Source organism: Thamnophis elegans, chromosome 4 (genome assembly GCF_009769535.1).
Source record: "Thamnophis elegans isolate rThaEle1 chromosome 4, rThaEle1.pri, whole genome shotgun sequence".
In the NCBI taxonomy this organism is placed as follows: Eukaryota; Metazoa; Chordata; class Lepidosauria; order Squamata; family Colubridae; genus Thamnophis; species Thamnophis elegans.
In genome coordinates, this window is record NC_045544.1 from 136,084,569 (window position 1) to 136,104,440 (window position 19,872).

Sequence of the window (19,872 nt, forward strand, 5' to 3'; positions counted from 1 at the left end):
CAGATTCCCCCTCTCCACATCGCTGAAATAGTCCGATTGAACGGCAGAGCCGATACGACTGGTTCCAGCTGCATTGCAGGAGTTACCAGAACGTGGTTGTACACAGTCACTAACTGCTTCCGGGACTCCGGCTCCGGATTTTGCCTGGAGGTTGACTCCTGAAGCCTTTTCCATTAGTGGATATAGCCACAAGGCAGTGGAGGTTTGTAATCAGAGCTTCCCTTCTCCTAGAAGATGGTTCTGCCGCTTGATCTGCCATTGGGGCGTAGAGCCCTCTTCCGCCTTCAAAACCGTTGACTGTCTTCTCCTGTAACCCTGGAAAAGGAGCCCTTATGAGGTTGGCTGGTAGCACCTTGTACTACTACTAATAATAACAAGAACAACAATTTCATCTCTTCAATTTTCCCAACCCTCTGTGGCTGTTTCTCTTTTTTAATGGCTTGTTTCTATTACCAAAAAAAACCTCAAACCCATTTTATGTTGCGGGGCAAGACGCTGATTCTGTAAACCGCTTAGAGAGGGGCTGTATGAAGCAGTCTATAAGTCTAAGTGCTGTTGCTGTTTGGGGAGGGGGGGGGGAAAACCTTGGCTTTCTTAGACTCCCGAATTGAAAAGCATGTTTGCATGGCTTATAGGCGAGAAAACGACACCGGCTGACTATAGGAACCCAGCTAGTGGATGCTTTGGAAGTTCATGAACAGCGGAAAAATGGGGAATTGAGAGTGACTCTCGGAAAAGCAGATCCTCCCTCACTTAAAACAGTAAGTGCGGTAATACTAGGATATTTTTTTTAAATAAATTAAAGACAAATTGCATCGGTTTGGAAGGGGTAAAGAGTTCAGGTTTGTGAAAAGGTGCTTGGATTTTCTTGCCTCCGTATCTGGTTTCAGGTAGTCATTGACTTATGACCATTGGAGTTATGGCGGACACCCCCCCCCCCCAAAAAAAAATTTGCAGTTCTAAAGTTACAATGGCCACTCCCTCATCAAATGGCTGCGTTTTAGGTGTTGTTTGTTTATATTTCGTTGCTCGGGTATTTATTTATAGGGGTAAAATGTCCGGACCAAACGTAATTTCTAATGTTGGATTTTTCCCCCTTACCAGAGGGAGCCCCCTTGTGGAGTACTGTGAAGCCGTTACCATGGCAACTTTAGTGCGCTGTACAGTAGAAGCCATTTTAAGGCACAACAGGCTGTATCTTAACAGAACACTCCCCTCTTCCTAGGGGGTGTCTTACCCCCACAGTATCTGTTTCCAGGGAGTAAGTCATCAGCTTGGTTGAAATTGCTTGAAGTGTTCCAGAGTTATTCTGGCACACAGAGAGAGGTGGGGGGGAAGGAAGGGAGGGAGGGAGAGAGAGAGAAAGGGAGGGAGGGAGGGAGGGAGGGAGGGAGAGGGTACCATTTATATATATGTAGATCCCTTAACTGCCCACCTCTCTCAGAGACATTTTTATTTTTTTACTTATTAAACTTATATGCTATCCATCTTGCTAATCCAAAACACTTCTGGTTTTTGGCAAAAACGCCTCATAGAGAACAAGAGCTTTGCTTAATGGCCGTAGCATTCATTTAACGGCGGTTGCAAAAATAGATCATAAAATCAGGTGGCTTGTTTTAGATCCTTACGATAGTAATAGATGTGCTCCGGCAGGTAGTCTTTGTTTACAACAGTTTGTTTAGTGATCGTTCGCAGCTACAACAACCCTGAAAGAGGTGACTTTTCACATTTATGTCTGTTGCAGCATCCCCAGGGTCAACCTACTCAAAATTGAGATGCTTGGCAACCGGTTCATATTTATGACGGTCGCAGGGTTCCAGGGTCATGGATTACCCCTTTGGACCTTCCCCCAAGTAAAGCCAGTGGGGAAGCCCGATTCACTTAACAACCGTGTTACTAACTTAACAACTACAGTGATTCGCTTAATAACTGTGGCAAGAAAGGTTGTAAGGGAAAGGGAAAGGTTCCCCTCGCGCATAAGTGTTAGTCGTTCCCGACTCTAGGGGGCGATGCTCATCTCCGTTTCAAAGCCGAAGAGCCAGTGCTGTCCGAAGACGTCTCCGTGGTCATGTGGCCGGCATGACTCAATGCCAAAGGCGCACGGAACGCTGTTACTTTCCTACCAAAGGTGGTCCCTATTTTTCTACTTGGAGCCGAGGTGGCGCAGTGGTTAGGGTGCAGTACTGCAGGCCACTTCAGCTGACTGTTATCTGCAGTTCAGCGGTTCTAATCTCACCGGCTCAAGGTTGACTCAGCCTTCCATCCTTCCGAGGTGGGTGAAATGAGGAGCCAGACTGTGGGGGCGATATGCTGACTCTGTAAACCGCTTAGAGAGGGCTGAAAGCCCTATGAAGCGGTATATAAGTCTAACTGCTATTGCTATTGCTATTTTTTGCGTGCTTTCAAACTGCTTGGTTGGCAGAAGCCGGGACAAGGAACGGGAGCTCAGTCTGTGACGTGGCGCTAGGGATTCAAACCGCTGAACTGCCGACCTTCTGATAGATGAGAGCGCTGGCTCTTCGGCTTAGAAACAGAGCTGAGCACCGCCTGTAGAGTCAGAAATGACTAACCTTTACCTTTGCTTTTTAGAGATTCTCAGTCATCCAGGCCAAGGTGATTTTTCAGAAGGCAACCGGACTTTCTTGGACTTCCAACTCCCAGCAAAACTGCCTGGGGAATTCTGGGAGTTGAAGTCCACATGTCTTATAGTTGCCAAGTTTGAAAAACTTTTTTTTTTATCCACGTAAGGTCGTGATGGCGAACCTTTGTCACATGTGCCACTGGTGACATGCAGACGTGCCTCCTGCCAGCCAGTTGGTCTTTAGGTCTCTGCTGCGCATGCGCGGGAGGGGGTGCACGCGCACATACCCGGTGAGGGGTGCATGTGCTAGGGTGCTCACATTGCATTTTGCGGCCTCGTGCAGCCACACCACACTCCATTTTGGCTTCCAGGTTGGTGCAGGAGGCCTCCCATCAACCTGGAAGCCAAAACGGGGTGTGGAGGGGCCGCACATGTGCCCCACCCCCCGGTGCCCCATTTTAGGTCTGGAAGGCCTCCTGCACCAACCTGGAAGCCAAAAATGGGCAGGGAGGGCGCATGTGTGTGCATGCATGCGGGAAGGGGGCGGTACATGCATTGCATTATGGGTGCAGGCTGGTTCACGCATCCGCGCACGCTTTCGGCACGCCATGACGAAAAGGTTAGCCATCCCTGACCCAAGGCCGTTCAGGCTGGCAGAAAACGCCTGGCCAATTTTAGATACAAGTTGTATTAGAGAAGCAGTAGAAATCCAGTCCACCAAGGAACAAAGCACCCAAAAACATTAACAGTCTGGAGATCAGCCACAAAGTCATTACAAACACACACACACACATACACACATTCCAGCCATGGGAGCAAAAAGTGTGTAATTCAAGAGAATCAAGACTCCCAGAGGTCACCAAGGTCAAGGATTGGAAGCCCAAAGTAGCTCATTCGGACCCAAATGTTTTTTTAAAAAACATTCATTGCCTTTGCTGTTTAATGTTCTTGCTTTTGATGAAGCTTCTAAACTCAACTGTTAATCCTTGGAGATTAACCCCAAAAAAGGACTTTTTGCCTGCACAAAGAAATCTGTTAATCCCTAGTAAACCTTTTCCAGCAATTTGGCGACCCCCAGACCTACTGAATCACTCCATCTTAAATCTTTCTGGGGTTTTGTTGTGGCATCAGAAGCCGTCTTCCCCATCGTGTTCCTCACATTGTGTCTCCTAAGGACTTGGGCCTTTGGGATGGTGGTCAAATTCATCTATTGGGAGATCTAAGAGTTGGCAACATTTTATTCCCGCCCCCAGCCAGTTACTTGGGACCCCCTCCGAGATGGATGATTTTGAACTACATGGGTTGAACTCTCCATGGACCACAGAGCCGTCAACCCCAGAGCCATTCCGTCTTGCCAGGGTTCAGTTTTCAGCCCTGTGGTCCCTCATCCATCCCTATAACTTTAGGTCACCCTTCTGAAGCAAGGAGTGGATTTCAGCATCTCCTCCCCCCCCCCCCCAATTTTATTATTTATTTGAGGCTTTTTGGTATCAGAATCATGAAAACAGGGGGTCTGGGTGTTCTCTGAGCTTGGGTGTTTTACAATACAATAATACAATAGCAGAGTTGGAAGGGACCTTGGAGGTCTTCTAGTCCAACCCCCTGTCTAGGCAGGAAGCCCTATACCATTCCAGACAAATGGCTATCCAAGATCTTCTTAAAGACTTCCAGTGTTGGGGCATTCACAACTTCTGGAGGCAACTTCTGTTCCATTGATGAATTGTTCTCACTGTCAGGAAATTTCTCCTCAGGTCTAAGTTGCTTCTCTCCTTGATTAGTTTCCACCCATTGCTTCTTGTTCTGCCCTCAGGTGTCTTGGAGAATAGCTTGACTAGTCATCGGGTACAAATAAGCAATCAGGAAACAATCAAAATCAATATAAATCGTAAGGATACAAGCCACAAAGTCCTGCAGTCATAAGTGGGAGGGGATGGATGATAGGAACGAGGAGAAGACTAATAGTAGTGCAGCCTTAGTGAATGGTTTGACAATGTTGAGGGAATTAGTTGTTTAGCAGAGTGATGGCGTTCGGGGAAAAAACTGTCCTTGTGTCTAGTTGTTCTGGTGTGCAGTGCCCTATAGCATCGTTTTGAGGGCAGAAGTTGAAACAATTTATGTCCAGGCTGGGAGAGGTCTATAAATGTACGCTAATCAGCATACATTAAAATGAAATTTCATTGTATTCAGCTCTCAAAAGACAACCATTATGCATATGCCCACAGACATACACATATGGGACAGAGAGAAACATCACAATTTAGTTCGGATCTACGCATCTACTGTATCTAGTGAGAAAAACGAATCTTGCGAGTTTACAAGACAGACGCCCTAAGGCAGCAATGGCGAACCTTTTTTGGCTCGCATGCCATAAGTGGGGGGAGCGCAAGGGGGTCGTGCACAGGCATAATGCAACGTGCGACATCCGCCCAGTGTGCATGCGGGCACGAGAGGCGCTCCCCCCATTTTTTGCATGCTTTTTTCGCCCTCCCCAGACTCCAGAGGCTTTATAGGAGTCTGGGCAGGGCGGAAACAGCCCCGGCCTCCCCGGAGGCTCTCCAGAGGCTTCAGCGACCTTCAGGAGGTTTCCCTGAAGCCTCCGGAGGACTAAAAAGGACCTTATGAGCAAACTGTAAGTAGGGCCGTTTTTAGTCCCTGGAGCCTCCGGAGGGCTTAAACCGGCCCCACGAGCAAACCGGAAGTCCGCCCCCGAATTTCCGGTTTGCCCATAGGGCCGGTTTTTTGCGCTCCGGAGGCTTCAGGGAGTGGGAGGCTCTTTTCACCCCCTCCCAGGCTCCTATAAAGCCTCTGGAGCCTGGAGAGGGCGAAAAATGGCTTTAAAAAAGGCTGAACTCAGCTGGCCAGCGCGCGCATGCACAGTGGCCAGCTGACAGGGCAACGCCTCGCATGCTCTGACCAATGGCTCCACGAGCCACCTGTGGCACGCGTGCCATAGGTTCGCCATCCCAGCCCTAGGGAACAATGCTGTCCAGAATCTAGGCGTCCTGATATAGATACGTTGAAACCTCATCCCAGAGGGGAGACAACAGAAACAGTCCATGGAGTTTGTGTGTCTCTAACTTGTCTTGACCGGATGATCCCTAATCAGAAGTAAATTGCACCCCCAAATCTCCTTGGCTCTCTCTTGGTCTTGCTGCGATATCTCTGCTGATATGGACCCTTTCAAGATCTTTGCGTAGCTCAGAACAGGCACACCCCACATAGACAATGCTTTGTTGATCCCGCTGCTTCTCTGATCTTTTTATGGTAGGGAAAATTTTCTGTGTTTGGCGCCATGGCAGGTAACGGTGACAAGAAGATGCTCTATTGCCAAAACACTGGTTTTAGGTGCCTGTACAGGCAGTCCTCGACTTACAACCACAATTCAGCCCATTTTTTTTGTTGCTGAGCGAGACAAGTTGTTAAGTTGGTGTTGTGCCCCATTTTATGACCCTTCTGGTCATAGTACTTAAGGGAATCCCTGCAGCTGTTAAGTTAGCAACATGGTTGTTAAGCGAGTCCAGTTGTTAAGCGAATCCAGCTTCCCCATTGACTTTGCTGGTCAGAAGGTCACAAGAGGAGATAACGTGACCTCAGGATGCTACAATGGTCACAGTTATGAATCTTGTGCAAGGTTGGCTCAGCCTTCCATCCTTCTGAGGTCGGTAAAATGAGGACCCAGATTGTTGGGGGCATTTTGCTGACTCTATGAGCCGCTTAGAGAAGGCTGTAAAAGCACTGTGAAGTGGTATGTAAGCCTTAAGGGCTGTTGCCAGGGGTGAAATGGTACCGGTTCGGATCCCCATCCATCCGGATGTCATTTTGACGCTCTGCGCATGCGCGCTTACATTGCTACCAAATGGGTAGCAAATGGAAGTGGATTTCACCCCTGGCTGTTGCTATTACTTTATGCACAAAAATGGAAGCGCAATTTGATTTCCACAATAGACAAATGGCTGCAAAAGTGGATGGAATTACCGTATTTTTCAGAGTATAAGATGCACCAAGGTTTTGAAGAGGCAAATTTTTTAAAAAAGTTTTTGCACTCTGCAGATCTCCCCAAATCAGCCTGTTTTTTGCAAAACGGGTCTGTTTTTTTTTTTTAAAGGGCACGAATAGCCTTTATGAGGCTTTGTAGAGTGCTCGGGTGGGGTGGGGTCAAAATGAGTAAAAAACAGCCTGTTTTTCGCTAAAACGGGCCCATTTTTTGTGAAAAAATGGCATGCATAGCCTTTAGGAGCTTATAGAATGCTCCTGGGGGCTAGGGGGCAAAAACGAACATTTCTGTCATTTCTGTCCTTCCCAGCCCCCAGAAGCTCTCTGAATGCCTCCTAAAGGCTCTGCACAGCCATTTTGGTGAAGTGGGCGGGATTTCGGGAGGTAAAAAATGCTGTATTCAGTGTATAAGACGCACCCAGATTTTCAGCCTCTTTTTTGAGGGAAAAAGGTGTGTCTTATACTCCGAAAAATACAGTAGCAGAGGTGGCTAAATTGGCAGCTTTGATCAAAGAAAAAAATCCACAATTACTTTTGTTTCTACTTGGAAACCACTTCTGAACTTTGTGCTCAAAGTAGGGGTGGGGGGAAATAAAACCTTGACCTTAGATAGGTTTGTAGTTAAATCACTAGTTTGTATTATTATGTAAAAGTAAAAAAAAAAAAGCGCTTTGATGCTTTTATCGTATTCTACTGCCCCAACGGGAGTCAGAAGTCAAAGCCTTTTCTTTCTTTTCCCCGTTTCCCCTTCCCTTTTTCCTCCCTTCTATTCCTCCCCTTTTCTTTTGTATTGTTGTATTTCATATTCTAAGCTTTAAAAAGAAAAAAAAACGGGTTCTAGAGCTGTTCCTTTAAGTAAATGCTTCAATAAGGACGGAGTCATTTTGAGCCTCCATTAAATGGGAAGAGTTGTCTGCCAAGGTAATAATTTGCATTGCTTTTTCTTCCCACATCACTGAAAACCTGTCAGCATAAAAATCTGGCCCTGTGAAACCACTGCATAAACTTTTAATAATATATGACACTCTAACTAGTGTGAATCTGGTTTGTTTAGCCTGGAGTAGACGTATTGATTGGGATCCAGAACAGCCTGCCAAAAATGTGGGTGGATGATTGTCAGTTGGTGCTTCCCTCTTCTTTTCTATAGAGGCTTTAATTTCTAGAATAGAATAGACTAACAGAGAGTTGGAGGGGACCTCGGAGGTCTTCTAGTCCAACCCCCTGCTCAGGCAGGAGACCCTATACCATTTCAGACAAACGGCTGTCCAACCCCTTCTTGAAAACCTCCAGTGATGGAGCTTTCACAACTTCTGGTGGCAAGTTGTTCCGCTTTTGCCATAAGAAATATACAGGGCGGGGCATAACCTTTTCCTAGGGGGTCACAGCAAGATCGACAGCAGTTTACAACTTCCGCGACACCTCATTTTAAAGCCCATAAAAAACTGAATTGAATGAGCTATTAAATGTTAAATTTGCTTTAAGAATGGCTGGAAAATTCGATTCGGAAGAACAAAGGATCATTGACAGAATAAAATGCATTGCCTTTCGAGAGGCTCGCGATGCTGGAGCAACAACAATGTCGAATTTTGGGGCAATGACGTCTGGCCGGGAAATTCGCCAGATCTCAATCCGGCAGAGAACATTGGGGCCATAATTAAGGATGAAGTGGAAGCTCTGATGATTCAGGAGCAAGGTCAAAATCGATATTCGGTTGAAACTTTGAGAATGAATTTGGAAACTGTGTTGAAAATCTGGAAAATCGAACGGAACTGTTTGAAGATTTGTTGTGTTCTTATCTACCTCGTTTGAATGCTGTTCGAAGGGCTAATGGTGGTCATACTGACTATTAAATCGTGTCAATAAACTCAGTTTTTGATGGGCTTTCGAATGGTGTATGAATTATTTGTGTTGTTATTACAAGTGTTGCTGTGACCCCCTAGGAAAAGGTTATGCCCCGCCCTGTAGGTGTCGGCCTCTGCTTCGCTACTTGCTTTCAGCTGCCATTGAAACGGGGAGGGGGAGGCATGGTATTTGGGAGGGGAAGTTTTCAGTACAGGAGTGATTGTAAAAAGGGAGTTTTGTTCTCACCATCTACTGCGCATGCTGCAGATAGTGGATTTGCCGCCAAGGCCAACTGTCCAGCATACCAGATGCTTTTTGAAGACGAAACCCACATGACACCTGAGGGTTGTGCGGATTGGACTATGGGATGGGGTTAGCAGGGGGAGGGGGTTGGGTCACATAATGATATCTATGATTACGCGCGCTTTTGCCTCAGATCTTGCTTTGCTTAGCTGCTTTCTACTCATAACCAGTAAAAGTACTCTTAATTCTGCAAAATGGAGTTGAGTGTTTTCTTTCTTGGTTATTGAGGGAGGCTGCCCTGACAAATAGGTACTCCTCAACTTATAACCAATTGTTTAGTGACCAATTGACATTGCAAGGGCAGTGAAAAAAAGTGACCTATGACCTGGGATGGGATTGGAAAATGTTAGCAACCGGTTCTCTGCCCAGTTGCTGGGTGGGCATGGCCCTGGTGGGCATTGCCTACTCAGCCTCCTGCACCATGGCAGGGAGGGCGCATTTTTGCCCTTCCCCTGGGCTCCGGAGACTTTCCTTGAGCGTCCGGGAGGACGAAAACAGCCTCCCCTGAGCTCCGGAGGCCAGAAACAGGCCCGTTTCCAGACTTCCGGGAAGCCCATTTTTTCACCCTCCGGGAGCCTCCACATGAGCCCTGCACTTACCTGGCATGATGAACGGGCCGCGTGGAGACTCCTGGGTGGGCGGGGCCAGCCGATCCTTGCAATAACCAGTTCGGCGAATCGGATGCAAAATTAACATCCGGTTTGCTCGAACCGGTATGAGCTGGCTGAATCCCACTCCTGCTTATGACATGTTTTCACATTTATCTCCATTGCAGCATTCTCCGTGGTCACGTGATCAAAGCTTGGCAACTTCTTCATATTTATGACTGTTGCAGTGACCCGGGGTCACTGCACCTTTGGATCCCCCAAATCAAGGGGGGAGCTGGATTCCCTTAACAACTGTGCGACTTAGCTAAACAATTGCCGCGATTCGTTTAACAACGGTGGCAAGAAAGGTTGTAAAATGGGGCAAATCTCACTAAACAGCTGCCTCGCTCAGGAATGGAAATTCCGGGTTCAGTTGTGGCCGTATGTCGAGGACTACCCATTATTGTTGGGTAGTTGAATTTTTTCTTGTTTTGCAAACTTGTTTCTAAGTTTGCAATGTTCAGTTCATTGCAAACTTAGGCTTTATATCTTGATGGCTATAAAAAGCTCAACTGTGCTATTTATGAAGCTGTTTGTCTCTTGCAGAAGGGGATTTGCCTATAAAAGCTGAAATCTGTCAAGTTTTGCAAATTCATTTCAAATAATTTTGAGATGCCAGCAGGGGGTGCTGTTGGTTTTCAGATGCAAATCCCTTTTAAAAAAAATCAAATCATTAACCTGCTCAGTTTCCTGAAAAATTGTAAAACAAGCCCATGATTGCTAAGGCAAGTTAGAACATATATAGGCGGTGGTGGTAAACCACAGTGTGAAGATTTGTATATATAGACACCATATTTTATCTCATTGAACAGGCTCATGAATTATAAACCGTTCATTAGAAAAACTAATAATAGTGGCCACCGGCAGCAACCGACTATTTCTGCTTTCAAGCAGCCAAATGTAGTTTTAAACCCCCCCCCCCCCAATTTTAAACATTTTTTAATATGGTAAAATACAAAAATATAAAAGCAAATAATAGGACACGATGGGAAGGAAAATAGCAATAGCACTTAGACTTATATACCACTTCACAGTGCTTTACAGCCCTCTCTAAGCGGTTTAGAGAGTCAGCCTCTTGCCCCCAACAATCTGGGTCCCTTTTCCAAAAAGGGAAAGAAAAGTGAGGAGGGGAGGAGGAAGAAAAGAAAAAAGAAAACATATTGGCTTTAGACTCTCTGTTGCAGCAAAGCATTCACATCGAACCTCAACTTTTTACTTTTCCAAAACAATATAAACTAGCCATTTCTATAACAACAAATCACTTTAATCAGTCAACCCAAAATCAAAGTTTCATTTTTTTTCCCTACCTCAAGCACAAAGTCCAGAAGTGGTTTCCACAGACAAAAAAAACCCCACAAACTTATATTCTTTTCTTTAATCCAAACAGTCAATTTTGCCATCTGAGCCAAGGTGCCAAGGTGGCGCAGTGGTTAAATGCAGCACTGCAGGCTACTGCTAGATCAGCAGTTCAGCGGTTCAAATCTCACCGGCTCAGGGTTGACTCAGCCTTCCATCCTTCCGAGGTGGGTAAAATGAGGACCCGGATTGTTGGGGGCAATATGCTGACTCTCTGTAAACCGCTTAGAGAGGGCTGAAAGCCCTATGAAGCGGTATATAAGTCTACTGCTATTGCTATTGCCATCTCTGCCAACTCCATCAAATACTGTAGCCATCCGTCCATGGTGGGAATCGGAATGTCCTTCCATTTTTGTGTATAAAAATATTTTATTCAATTTTCAATTTTCACATTCCATTTGCAATCATTTATACACAGGGTATTTACTATAAGAAAAGAAGAAAAAAAAAGAAAAAAGGAATAAAACGAACAAATAAGAAGGAAACACAACTCATCATTCACAACCCCACCTAACCCTTGCATCCTCCATACACCCCATCTACCCCCTCCAACTTTCCTTTCTCCCTCTAACACTCCCCTCCTACTTCCCTTTCCCCTCAAACCTTCCTTCTCCCCTTACACCCTCCTTACATTCCCCTTCCTTACATTCCCCTTACTCCTTCCTTACTCCTCCCTCTTCCTTCCCTCTACCTCCCTCCTTGGTGTATGCCTTTATTCGAGTGTTGTTTGATCTAATAAAAGTAAAATGAACCAAGGAAAAAAAAGATAATAATAATAATAATAATAAAAAAAGGAACCACCGTATATAAATACATTCTTGTTCTTATTAAGACTATGTTAACCCCCCCACCCCACCCCCCACAATCCCCATCCCTAATCCTCCCGGCTTCCCAGGGCCCACACCTGGCACTACCTTCTATCTAAAATATCTTGTATACATATAGATTAAAAAATAAAAGTAATATATAAAAAAGAAAAAAAAAAGAAAAGAAAAAAGAAACCACTCTTTGTGTTGATCTCAGCCCCCCATCTTTATCTATGCTTAAATAGTATAAATCGTTCTATCTATATTTTATTCTCGTCTCTTACTTCTTTGCTATTTACCCCGATCTTCTGTAGACTCTCCCGTTCCCTTCCTAAACCTCATGATCCCTTCCAATAAGATTTAAGCAGCATAGTTCCTGCCATATATTCAAATATAACTTTACAGACAAGTAATCAAACTTTCCCTTCTAGTAAAATTTAAACAACGTAAATGATCTTTCTTTACCCCTTTTTCAAACCGTAATTCAAAATAATCTAACCAGATTTCCCCTTCTTAGTAAAGTTAAGCAGCATAGATCAGATATTACTTTACACAGGAATCAATTTCTATCTTAAGATAATTCCAACCGACTTCCCCTTCTAGTAGAATTTAAATAACTTAGTTCATTCCACATGCATTTTACCCTCATCCCCCACTTGTCTGATATTTACCACTATCAGATTTATACTAACATTTGTTTAAAATATAGCTCAGAGCGATTTGTAGCATGAATCATTCCACATATTCCAATAATACTTTCAGCAAGAGTCAGTTAACCTTCTATTTTAAGGTAGTCCCTTCTAACAAAGTTTAAACAACATAAATCATTCCGCATTCTTTTTACAGTTATCTTAAGATAATCCCAAGCGGCTTCCTGTTCTAATACGCTTTAAACAACGTAAATTTTGCCCTCTTCCCTTGCTTGTCTGGTATTTACCACAAATAACGTAGTTCATTCCACATGCATTTTACCCTCATCTCTTGCTTGTCTAATATTTACCACTATCAAATTTATACTAGCGTTTATTTAAAAAGTAACTCAGAACTATAACAACCAACTTTCCCTTCAAATAAAAGTTAAATAGCATGGATCATTTTCAAATAATACTTTAGCAAGAGTCAGTTAACCTTCTATTTTAAAATAGTCCCATCTAACAAAGTTTAAACAGCATAAATCATTCCGCATTCTTTTAACCACTATCAAATTTATGCTAACGTTACTTTAGAATCTAGCTCAAAGTAGTTTCACCCAGCTTTCCCTTCTGATAAAAATTAGTCCACTTTTTCTACCGGAGAGAGGTCTCAAGCCCCCATTCAGTCCTCAACTTTAGGAAGTCTTTTGAAGTATCTAAATTCTCGATCTGCGTTCTTCTGTTTCTCCGAGGGAGGAGGGGCTGCCCCCTCCATCTTGCAGCCGCATGGCCAGCCGTTTGCTTTCTCCTTCCGCTTGTCTCTCCTCTCTTCCAAGCGCGTCAGGAAGTCCCGCCTTCAGAATCCTACAATAGAAATCTTGAGCCTCCGAAACAGAGTTAAGACGAAATCTTTGATTCTCAAATGTAACCGTGATGCCGGCAGGGGCCTCCCATCTGTATCGAATCTGTTGACTCCTAAGCTCTTTAGTTAAAAAGGCGTAGTCCCTTCTTGCTCTCAACATCTGGAAAGGAATATCTTTGAAGACAATCAGGTCCTGGTCATCAACTCGGAGACAGTTATTATGAAAATTTTGCACAATCGCGTTTCTAGATTCTTTTGTAGAGAAATGTATAATTATGTCCCTCGGGAGCTGTCGCTGTTCCGCTATCAATGAGTTCTGGCGATAGATTTTCCGAATCTGCCAATCAAAGTTAAGTCCCGGGCTTCCCAGCGCATGGCTGAAGGCTTCAGCAAATGTCTGTTTTAAATTCTCTTGCTCCTTTTCACGGAATCCTCTGACTCTAATTGCAAATGCCTTCCTATTAAAATTTAGCATCATAAGCTGTTCTTCGTTATTTCTAATTTTTTCTTGTAAAATTTGAATATTGGTAGTCAAATTAAAATTAGCCTTCTCCAGACTTTCCAATTTGTTTTCTATTTCAGCAGAGTAATCTGACAGGGCAGACACAGCTGCAAAAGTATTCGCCTTCACTTGATTAACTTTAGATTTTAAATCATCATATAATTCCAATACAAATTCCCTGATTTCTTTCTTAAAAGCGTTAAGCATTTTAAGGAGATATTCCTGTGTTAAAAGTTCCCCAGCAGAAGGCATAGGAGACAAAGGCTGTGTTTCCAATGAGGATTCTTTAAATTCTTTTGTAGCAAGACGCTTCTTTGATTTGGGTGGCATAATAAATAAGCAAGTAAGCAGAGCTTCGCTCCCCTCTATTTCCAAAGAAAAAAAAATTTATTTTGTTAAGGAGCAGTCTGCAGGAAGATAACACCGGCTAAGTATATCAATCATCCACGGAGAGAAATCGCCATTTTGAGGTCTATTTAGACAAAGAAGTCTCTAAGACGAATGGTGCTGGTATTTACGATAGTACTGAAAACATAAATCTCACAGGGGTGGGACCCGCCCGTATCAATTCTAGCTTGAAAAAACTTTGTCTTGTCCTGGGGGGGGGCTAGCCTGTCTGGGGCTGCCAAAAAAAAAGGCAGCTGAGAAGAAATGGCTGGAGATAAGAGCTCCGCTTCGGCCGGAACTAATCTCTTTCCACAGCCAAAAAAGAAAAAAGGCTGTGGTTTACGATTAGATCCTAACCTACGGGGCTATCCTCCCTGCCCCTTTCTTAGCCAAAAAGGGGTGCTATCTATGATCTTATTTAGATATACAGACCAGATCTCTGAGGAGCTCGGTGGAGCCCTCCTCGGCAACAGGCCACGCCCCCCGGAACCGGAATGTCCTTCCATTTTTGTGCATATAGTAATCTTGCTGCCATCAACATACAGTATATAAGATCATGGTTCCAATTTTTGTTTCTATCTCTTTTTCCATTAAACCCAGAAGGAAAGTCTCTGACTTCATCTCCATCTTCATTTGAGGAATTTTCTGTATTAAAATATGAATTTTATTTCAAAATTTCTTTGCTTTATCACATGGCCACCATAAATGATAGGATAGGATGGAAAGGAAAGGAAAATAGAATAGAATAGAATATGGAATAGAATAAAGAATAGAATAAAATGGAATGGAATAGAGCTGAAAGGGACCTTGAAGGTCTTCTAGTCCAGCCCCCTGCTCAAGCAGGAGAACATATACCCGTGATGGCAAACCTACCGTATTTTTCGGAGTACAAGATGCACTGGAGTATAAGACGCACCAAGATTTTGCAGAGGCAAATTTAAAAGAAAAAGTTTTTGCACTCTGCAAACCTTTTTCACGAAAACGGGCACGTTTTTGGTTAAAAAGGGGGGGGGGCATGCATAGCCTTTAGGAGGCTTATAGAGTGTTCCTGGGGGCTGGGGGGGGGGGGGGGCAAAAACAAGCAACAATCAGCCCGTTTTTTGCTCATTTCTGCCTTTCCCAACCCCTAGGAGCTCTCTGGAAGCCTCCTAGAGGCTCTGCACGGCCATTTTTGCAAAGGGGGAGGGGTTTCAGGAGGCCAAAAATGCTGCATTCAGTGTATAAGATGCACCCTGATTCTCAGCGTCACACGTGCCAGAGGTGGTAGGCAGAGCCCTTTCTCTGGGCACGCGTGCCGTCACCAGCTGCTTTTCCAGGTTCTGGCACGCGCATGCGCACCGGCCAACTGATTTTTAGGAGCGCCGGAAGAGAAGCTGGCCGATGCACACATGCATATCGGGAAGCTGCTCTTCTGGTTTCTAGCGCTCCCATGTGTGCAAAGACCAGCTGCTCTTCCTCGTCTGGACACACACATACACGTTCCGGTTTCGGCACCTGGTGCCGAAAAATTTCGCCAACATTAACCTATACAATCTCTGACAAGTGACTTAACAAATACAAGACAATACAATACAATAGCAGAGTTGGCAGGGATCTTGGAGGTCTTCTAGTCCAACCCCTGTCTAGGCAGGAAACCCTATACCGTTTCAGACAAATGGCTATCCAACATCTTCTCAAAGACTTTCAGTGTTGAGGCATTCACAACTTCTGGAGGCAACTTCTGTTCCACGGATTCATTGTTCTCACTTTCAGGAAATTTCTCCTCAGTTCTAAGTTGCTTCTCTCCTTAGTTTCCACCCATTGCTTCTTGTTCTGCCCTCAGGTGCCTTGGAGAATAGTTTGACTCCCTCTTCTTTGTGGCAACCCCTGAGATATTGGAAGACTGCTATCATGTCTCCCCTAGTCCTTCTTTCTATTAAACTAGACATACCCAGTTCCTGCAACCGTTCTTCATATGTTTTAGTCTCCAGTCCCCTAATCCTCTTTGTTGCTCTTCTCTGCACTCTTTCTAGAGTCTCCGCATCTTTTCTACATCGTGGCAACCAAAACTGAATGCCGTATTCCAAGTGTGGCCTTCCCAAGGCCTTATAAAGTGGTATAAACCCTTCATGTGATCTTGATTCTATCCCTCTGATTATGCAGCCTAGGACTGTGTTGGCTTTTTTGGCAGCTGCTGCACACGGCTGGCTCCTATTTAAATGGTTGTCCACTAGGACTCCAAGATCCCTCTCACAATTACTACTGTTGAGCAAGATACCACCTATACCGTACCTGCATTTCGTTTTCCTTGCCCAAATGTAGAACCTTACTCTTTTCACCATTTAATTTCATTTTATTAGATAGTGCCCAATGTTCAAGTTCATAACTTAGGTTTTGTAAAGCAGAACTAATATTTCACGTTATCTTGATTCTATGCCCCTGTTTATACAACCCAGGATTGATAAGAGATCTCTTTGCTTTTACGTTTCCAACATTCCTTTGAAATACCTTTATACATTCTGGATAACTTACCCGGTGTTAAATACCAGCGACACATCGTCTTATAAAACTTTTCTTTTAAATTATAATTTAATGTGAATTTTAAATCTTTCGTCCACATATTTTTCCATCGTTCAAGCCTCACATGATATCCAAACTTCTTTGCCTACTGAATCATAAAATGTTTTTACATGTTCACTTTCCAGATTCAATTTCAGGAACGTTTTATAAACCTTAGCAATTAATATATTCATTGCTGCCATACAATAAGATTTCCAATTCAAAACTATATTTTTAACTTCTATTCCCAAATCTTATTGTCATTTGAAATCAAAAGTGAATAGATGGATTATGTGCAAGTTTTCCCAATAGTTCAAAACTCATGTTATTGCAAATAGAAAATAGAGCACTTGAGTTTGTTTCAATCTTTGTTTTATTTATTTACTTAATTTGTATACATCCAGAAAGCGCTAAGTGGCAATTAAAGGATGAGATGAAGGTACTTCGTAATGTTCATATGCAGCGGCTGAAAGCATCTTTTTATCAAGACGAGTGGATTATTTGAGATTTCTAAATTACTGTTCTTTTTCTATAATTCATCTTCTCTTATTCTTTGACTTCTCATTTTATTTACCTAACAAAAAAAGAAGGTAAGAAAGGATTTCCTAGCCATGTCCACCTTTGTCCATGTTCACCAGTAAAACCTAATCTGTAGTCCTATCTGGAGGCTAAGGTATATAAAGAGCGGTTGCTGGAATTGGGTATGTCTGGTCTAGTGAAAAGAAGGGGTGATATGATAGCAGTCTTCCAAAATTTGAGGGGCTGTCACAAAGAAGAAGCGGGTCAAGCTAGTTGCCAAAGTCCTTGAAGGCTGGACAAGAAGCAATGGGTGGAAACTGATCAAGGAGAGAAGCAACCTAGAACTAAGGAGAAATTTCCTGACAGTGAGAACAATTAATCAGTGGAACAACTTGCCTCCGGAAGTGGTAAATGCCCCAACACTGGAAGTTTTTAAGAAGAGATTGGATAACCATTTGTCTGAAGTGGTAGAGGGTTTGTTCTGCCTGAGCAGGGAGTTGGACTTGAAGACCTCCAAGGTCCCTTCCAACTCTATCATTCTAGTGTAATCTAGTCTAGTCTCAATAAAGATTCTGTCCAGTTCTTTCCTACCCTATCCTATCCCATCCTATCCTTAATGTCCTGTCTATCCTATTCTATCCTTAATATCCTATCGTAGCCTTAATGTCCTCTTGTCCTGTCCTATCCCATCCTATCCTAGCCTTAATGTCCTTCTGTCTATTCTATCCTATCCTATTCTTAATGTCCTCCTGTCCTATCCTTAATGTCCTGTCCTGTCCTATCCTTAATATCCTATCCTATTCTCAATGTCCTCCTGTCTATTCTATTCTCTCCTATCCTATCCTTAATGTCCTCCTGTCTATCCTATTCTATTCTATCCTATCCTATTCTTAATGTCCTCCTGTCCTATCCTTAATGTCCTGTCCTGTCCTATCCTTAATATCCTATCCTATTCTTAATGTCCTCCTGTCCTATCCTTAATGTCCTGTCTTGTCCTATCCTTAATGTCCTATCCTATTTTTAATGTCCTCCTGTCTATTCTCTTCTATCCTATCCTATTCTTAATGTCCTTCTTTCTATTCTATTCTATCCTAGCCTATTCTTAATATCTTCCTGTCCTATCCTTAATGTCCTGTCTTGTCCTATCCTTAATATCCTATCCTATTCTTAATGTCCTCCTGTCTATTCTATTCTATCCTATCCTATTCTTAATGTTCTCCTGTCTATTCTATTCTATCCTAGCCTATTCTTAATGTCCTTCTGTGCATTCTATCCTATCCTATTCTTAATGTCCTCCTGTCCTATCCTTAATGTCCTGTCCTATCCTTAATATCCTATGCTATTCTTAATGTCCTCCTGCCTATTCTATCCTATCCTATCCTTAATGTCCTCCTGTCTATCCTATTCTATCCTATCCTTAATGTCCTGTCATGTCCTGTCTATCCTTAATATCATATCCTATTCTTAATGTCCTTCTGTCTATCCTGTCCTATCCTTAATGTCCTGTCCTATCCTATCCTTATTATCCTACCCTAGTCTTAATGTCCTGTCCTGTCCTTCCCCATCCCTATCCCTATTCTATTATTTGGTCTAAAGGGAATTGCTTCACTGGGGCAAGGAGGGTCAACCTGGGTCTCATAGGATTAGATAAAGAAACTGAGCCTGACCCTGGTCGTACCCAAAAAGAAGAAGAAAAAGGTGCAGCCTCCATTTTTCAGTTGAGTTCATTTACCCCCCACCCCCCTAAATCAGCTCCTTCCTTCCTTTTTTCCTTCCTTCCTTCCTTCCTTCCTTCCTTCCTTCCTTCCTTCCTTCCTTCCTTCCGATACTTGGCGACTGATGGTCCCAGTGTCCTGGGATCACGTGCTCCCCTCTTGCAACTTTCTGTCCAGCAAAGTCAATGGGGAAGCCCGTTTCCGTTAACAACCGTGTTCCTAACTCAACAACCACAGCCGTTTCACTTAACCACTGCGGCGAGAAAAGGTCATCCCGCGGGTTGAAACTCACTTCACATAATGGTATCGCTTTAGGGAGGGAAGGTTTGGGCTCAGTTGGGGCCGTGAAGTCGAGGACTCGCCGCCGTGGTGTAGAAAACTATTATCCAAAGGAATTAGCTTTGGGTTGCCGACCTTCAGCTGCGCATTTATCTTTTCTCCTCAAATGAGCTCTCTTTAAAGCAGCGGTTCTAATGCTTCTTAGAAAAGGAGACAAAAGTGAGAAGGAGGATAAAGCCACCACTCAACCTTCTGCTTCTATTCCCCTTCTGATTTCCCCCCCCCCCCGACCCCCCCCCCCCCCCCGCACAACGGATGTGCATTGTGCCCGCCTGGTGTTTGTTGACAATCTACCCTTTAATGGATGTTTTTCTTTCTATTCTACTCTTATGCTAACAATGACTTCTCCAAGCAAGGCTACGCACAACAGGCCCCCCCCCCCCTTTTTTTTTTTTTTGAAACTACGCAGATGTTGGTTTTGGAGATCCTCTTTTGTCCTCGGATTCGCAGGGCATGTATTTCCCCTTACGATAATTAAAGGCATATTTATTCAGTTTTTTTTAAAAAAAAGGCTTGTCATCCGTTTCGGGAGATGGGAAGAAGGGAGAGAGAGAGAGAAACTGGCGGTTGTGTTGTTTTGTGCCGAGCTGCTTGTATGTTCACAGTTAAAAGGGTGCTGTGCTCTTTAGGCTGGGCGCGATCTTTCATCGGAAAACAATGCCTGTTTTATAAAGTTGACCTTTGCCTGCATCTGGGATTTGGCAGCCAAAGATGGTTCCAGAATTGATCGCGTTTAGTAAAGACTCTGCTCACCTTTAACAGAGTAACAGAGTTGGAAGGGACCTTCGAGGTCTTCTAGGCCAACCCCCTGCTCAAGCAGGAGACTATACCTTTTCAGACCAATGAGATC

The 19,872-nt window shown here is 43.8% G+C and overlaps 1 protein-coding gene across 1 annotated transcript in view; it reads left to right on the top strand.

The window, feature by feature from the left end:
- BRIP1 (BRCA1 interacting protein C-terminal helicase 1) overlaps window positions 1-19,872 on the top strand; it is a 124,470-nt gene that overhangs the window by 11,440 nt on the left and 93,158 nt on the right. The window contains exon 6 of the mRNA XM_032214863.1: window positions 636-761. Coding sequence (XP_032070754.1) covers window positions 636-761 — 126 coding nt within the window. The remainder of the gene's footprint in view (window positions 1-635; window positions 762-19,872) is intronic.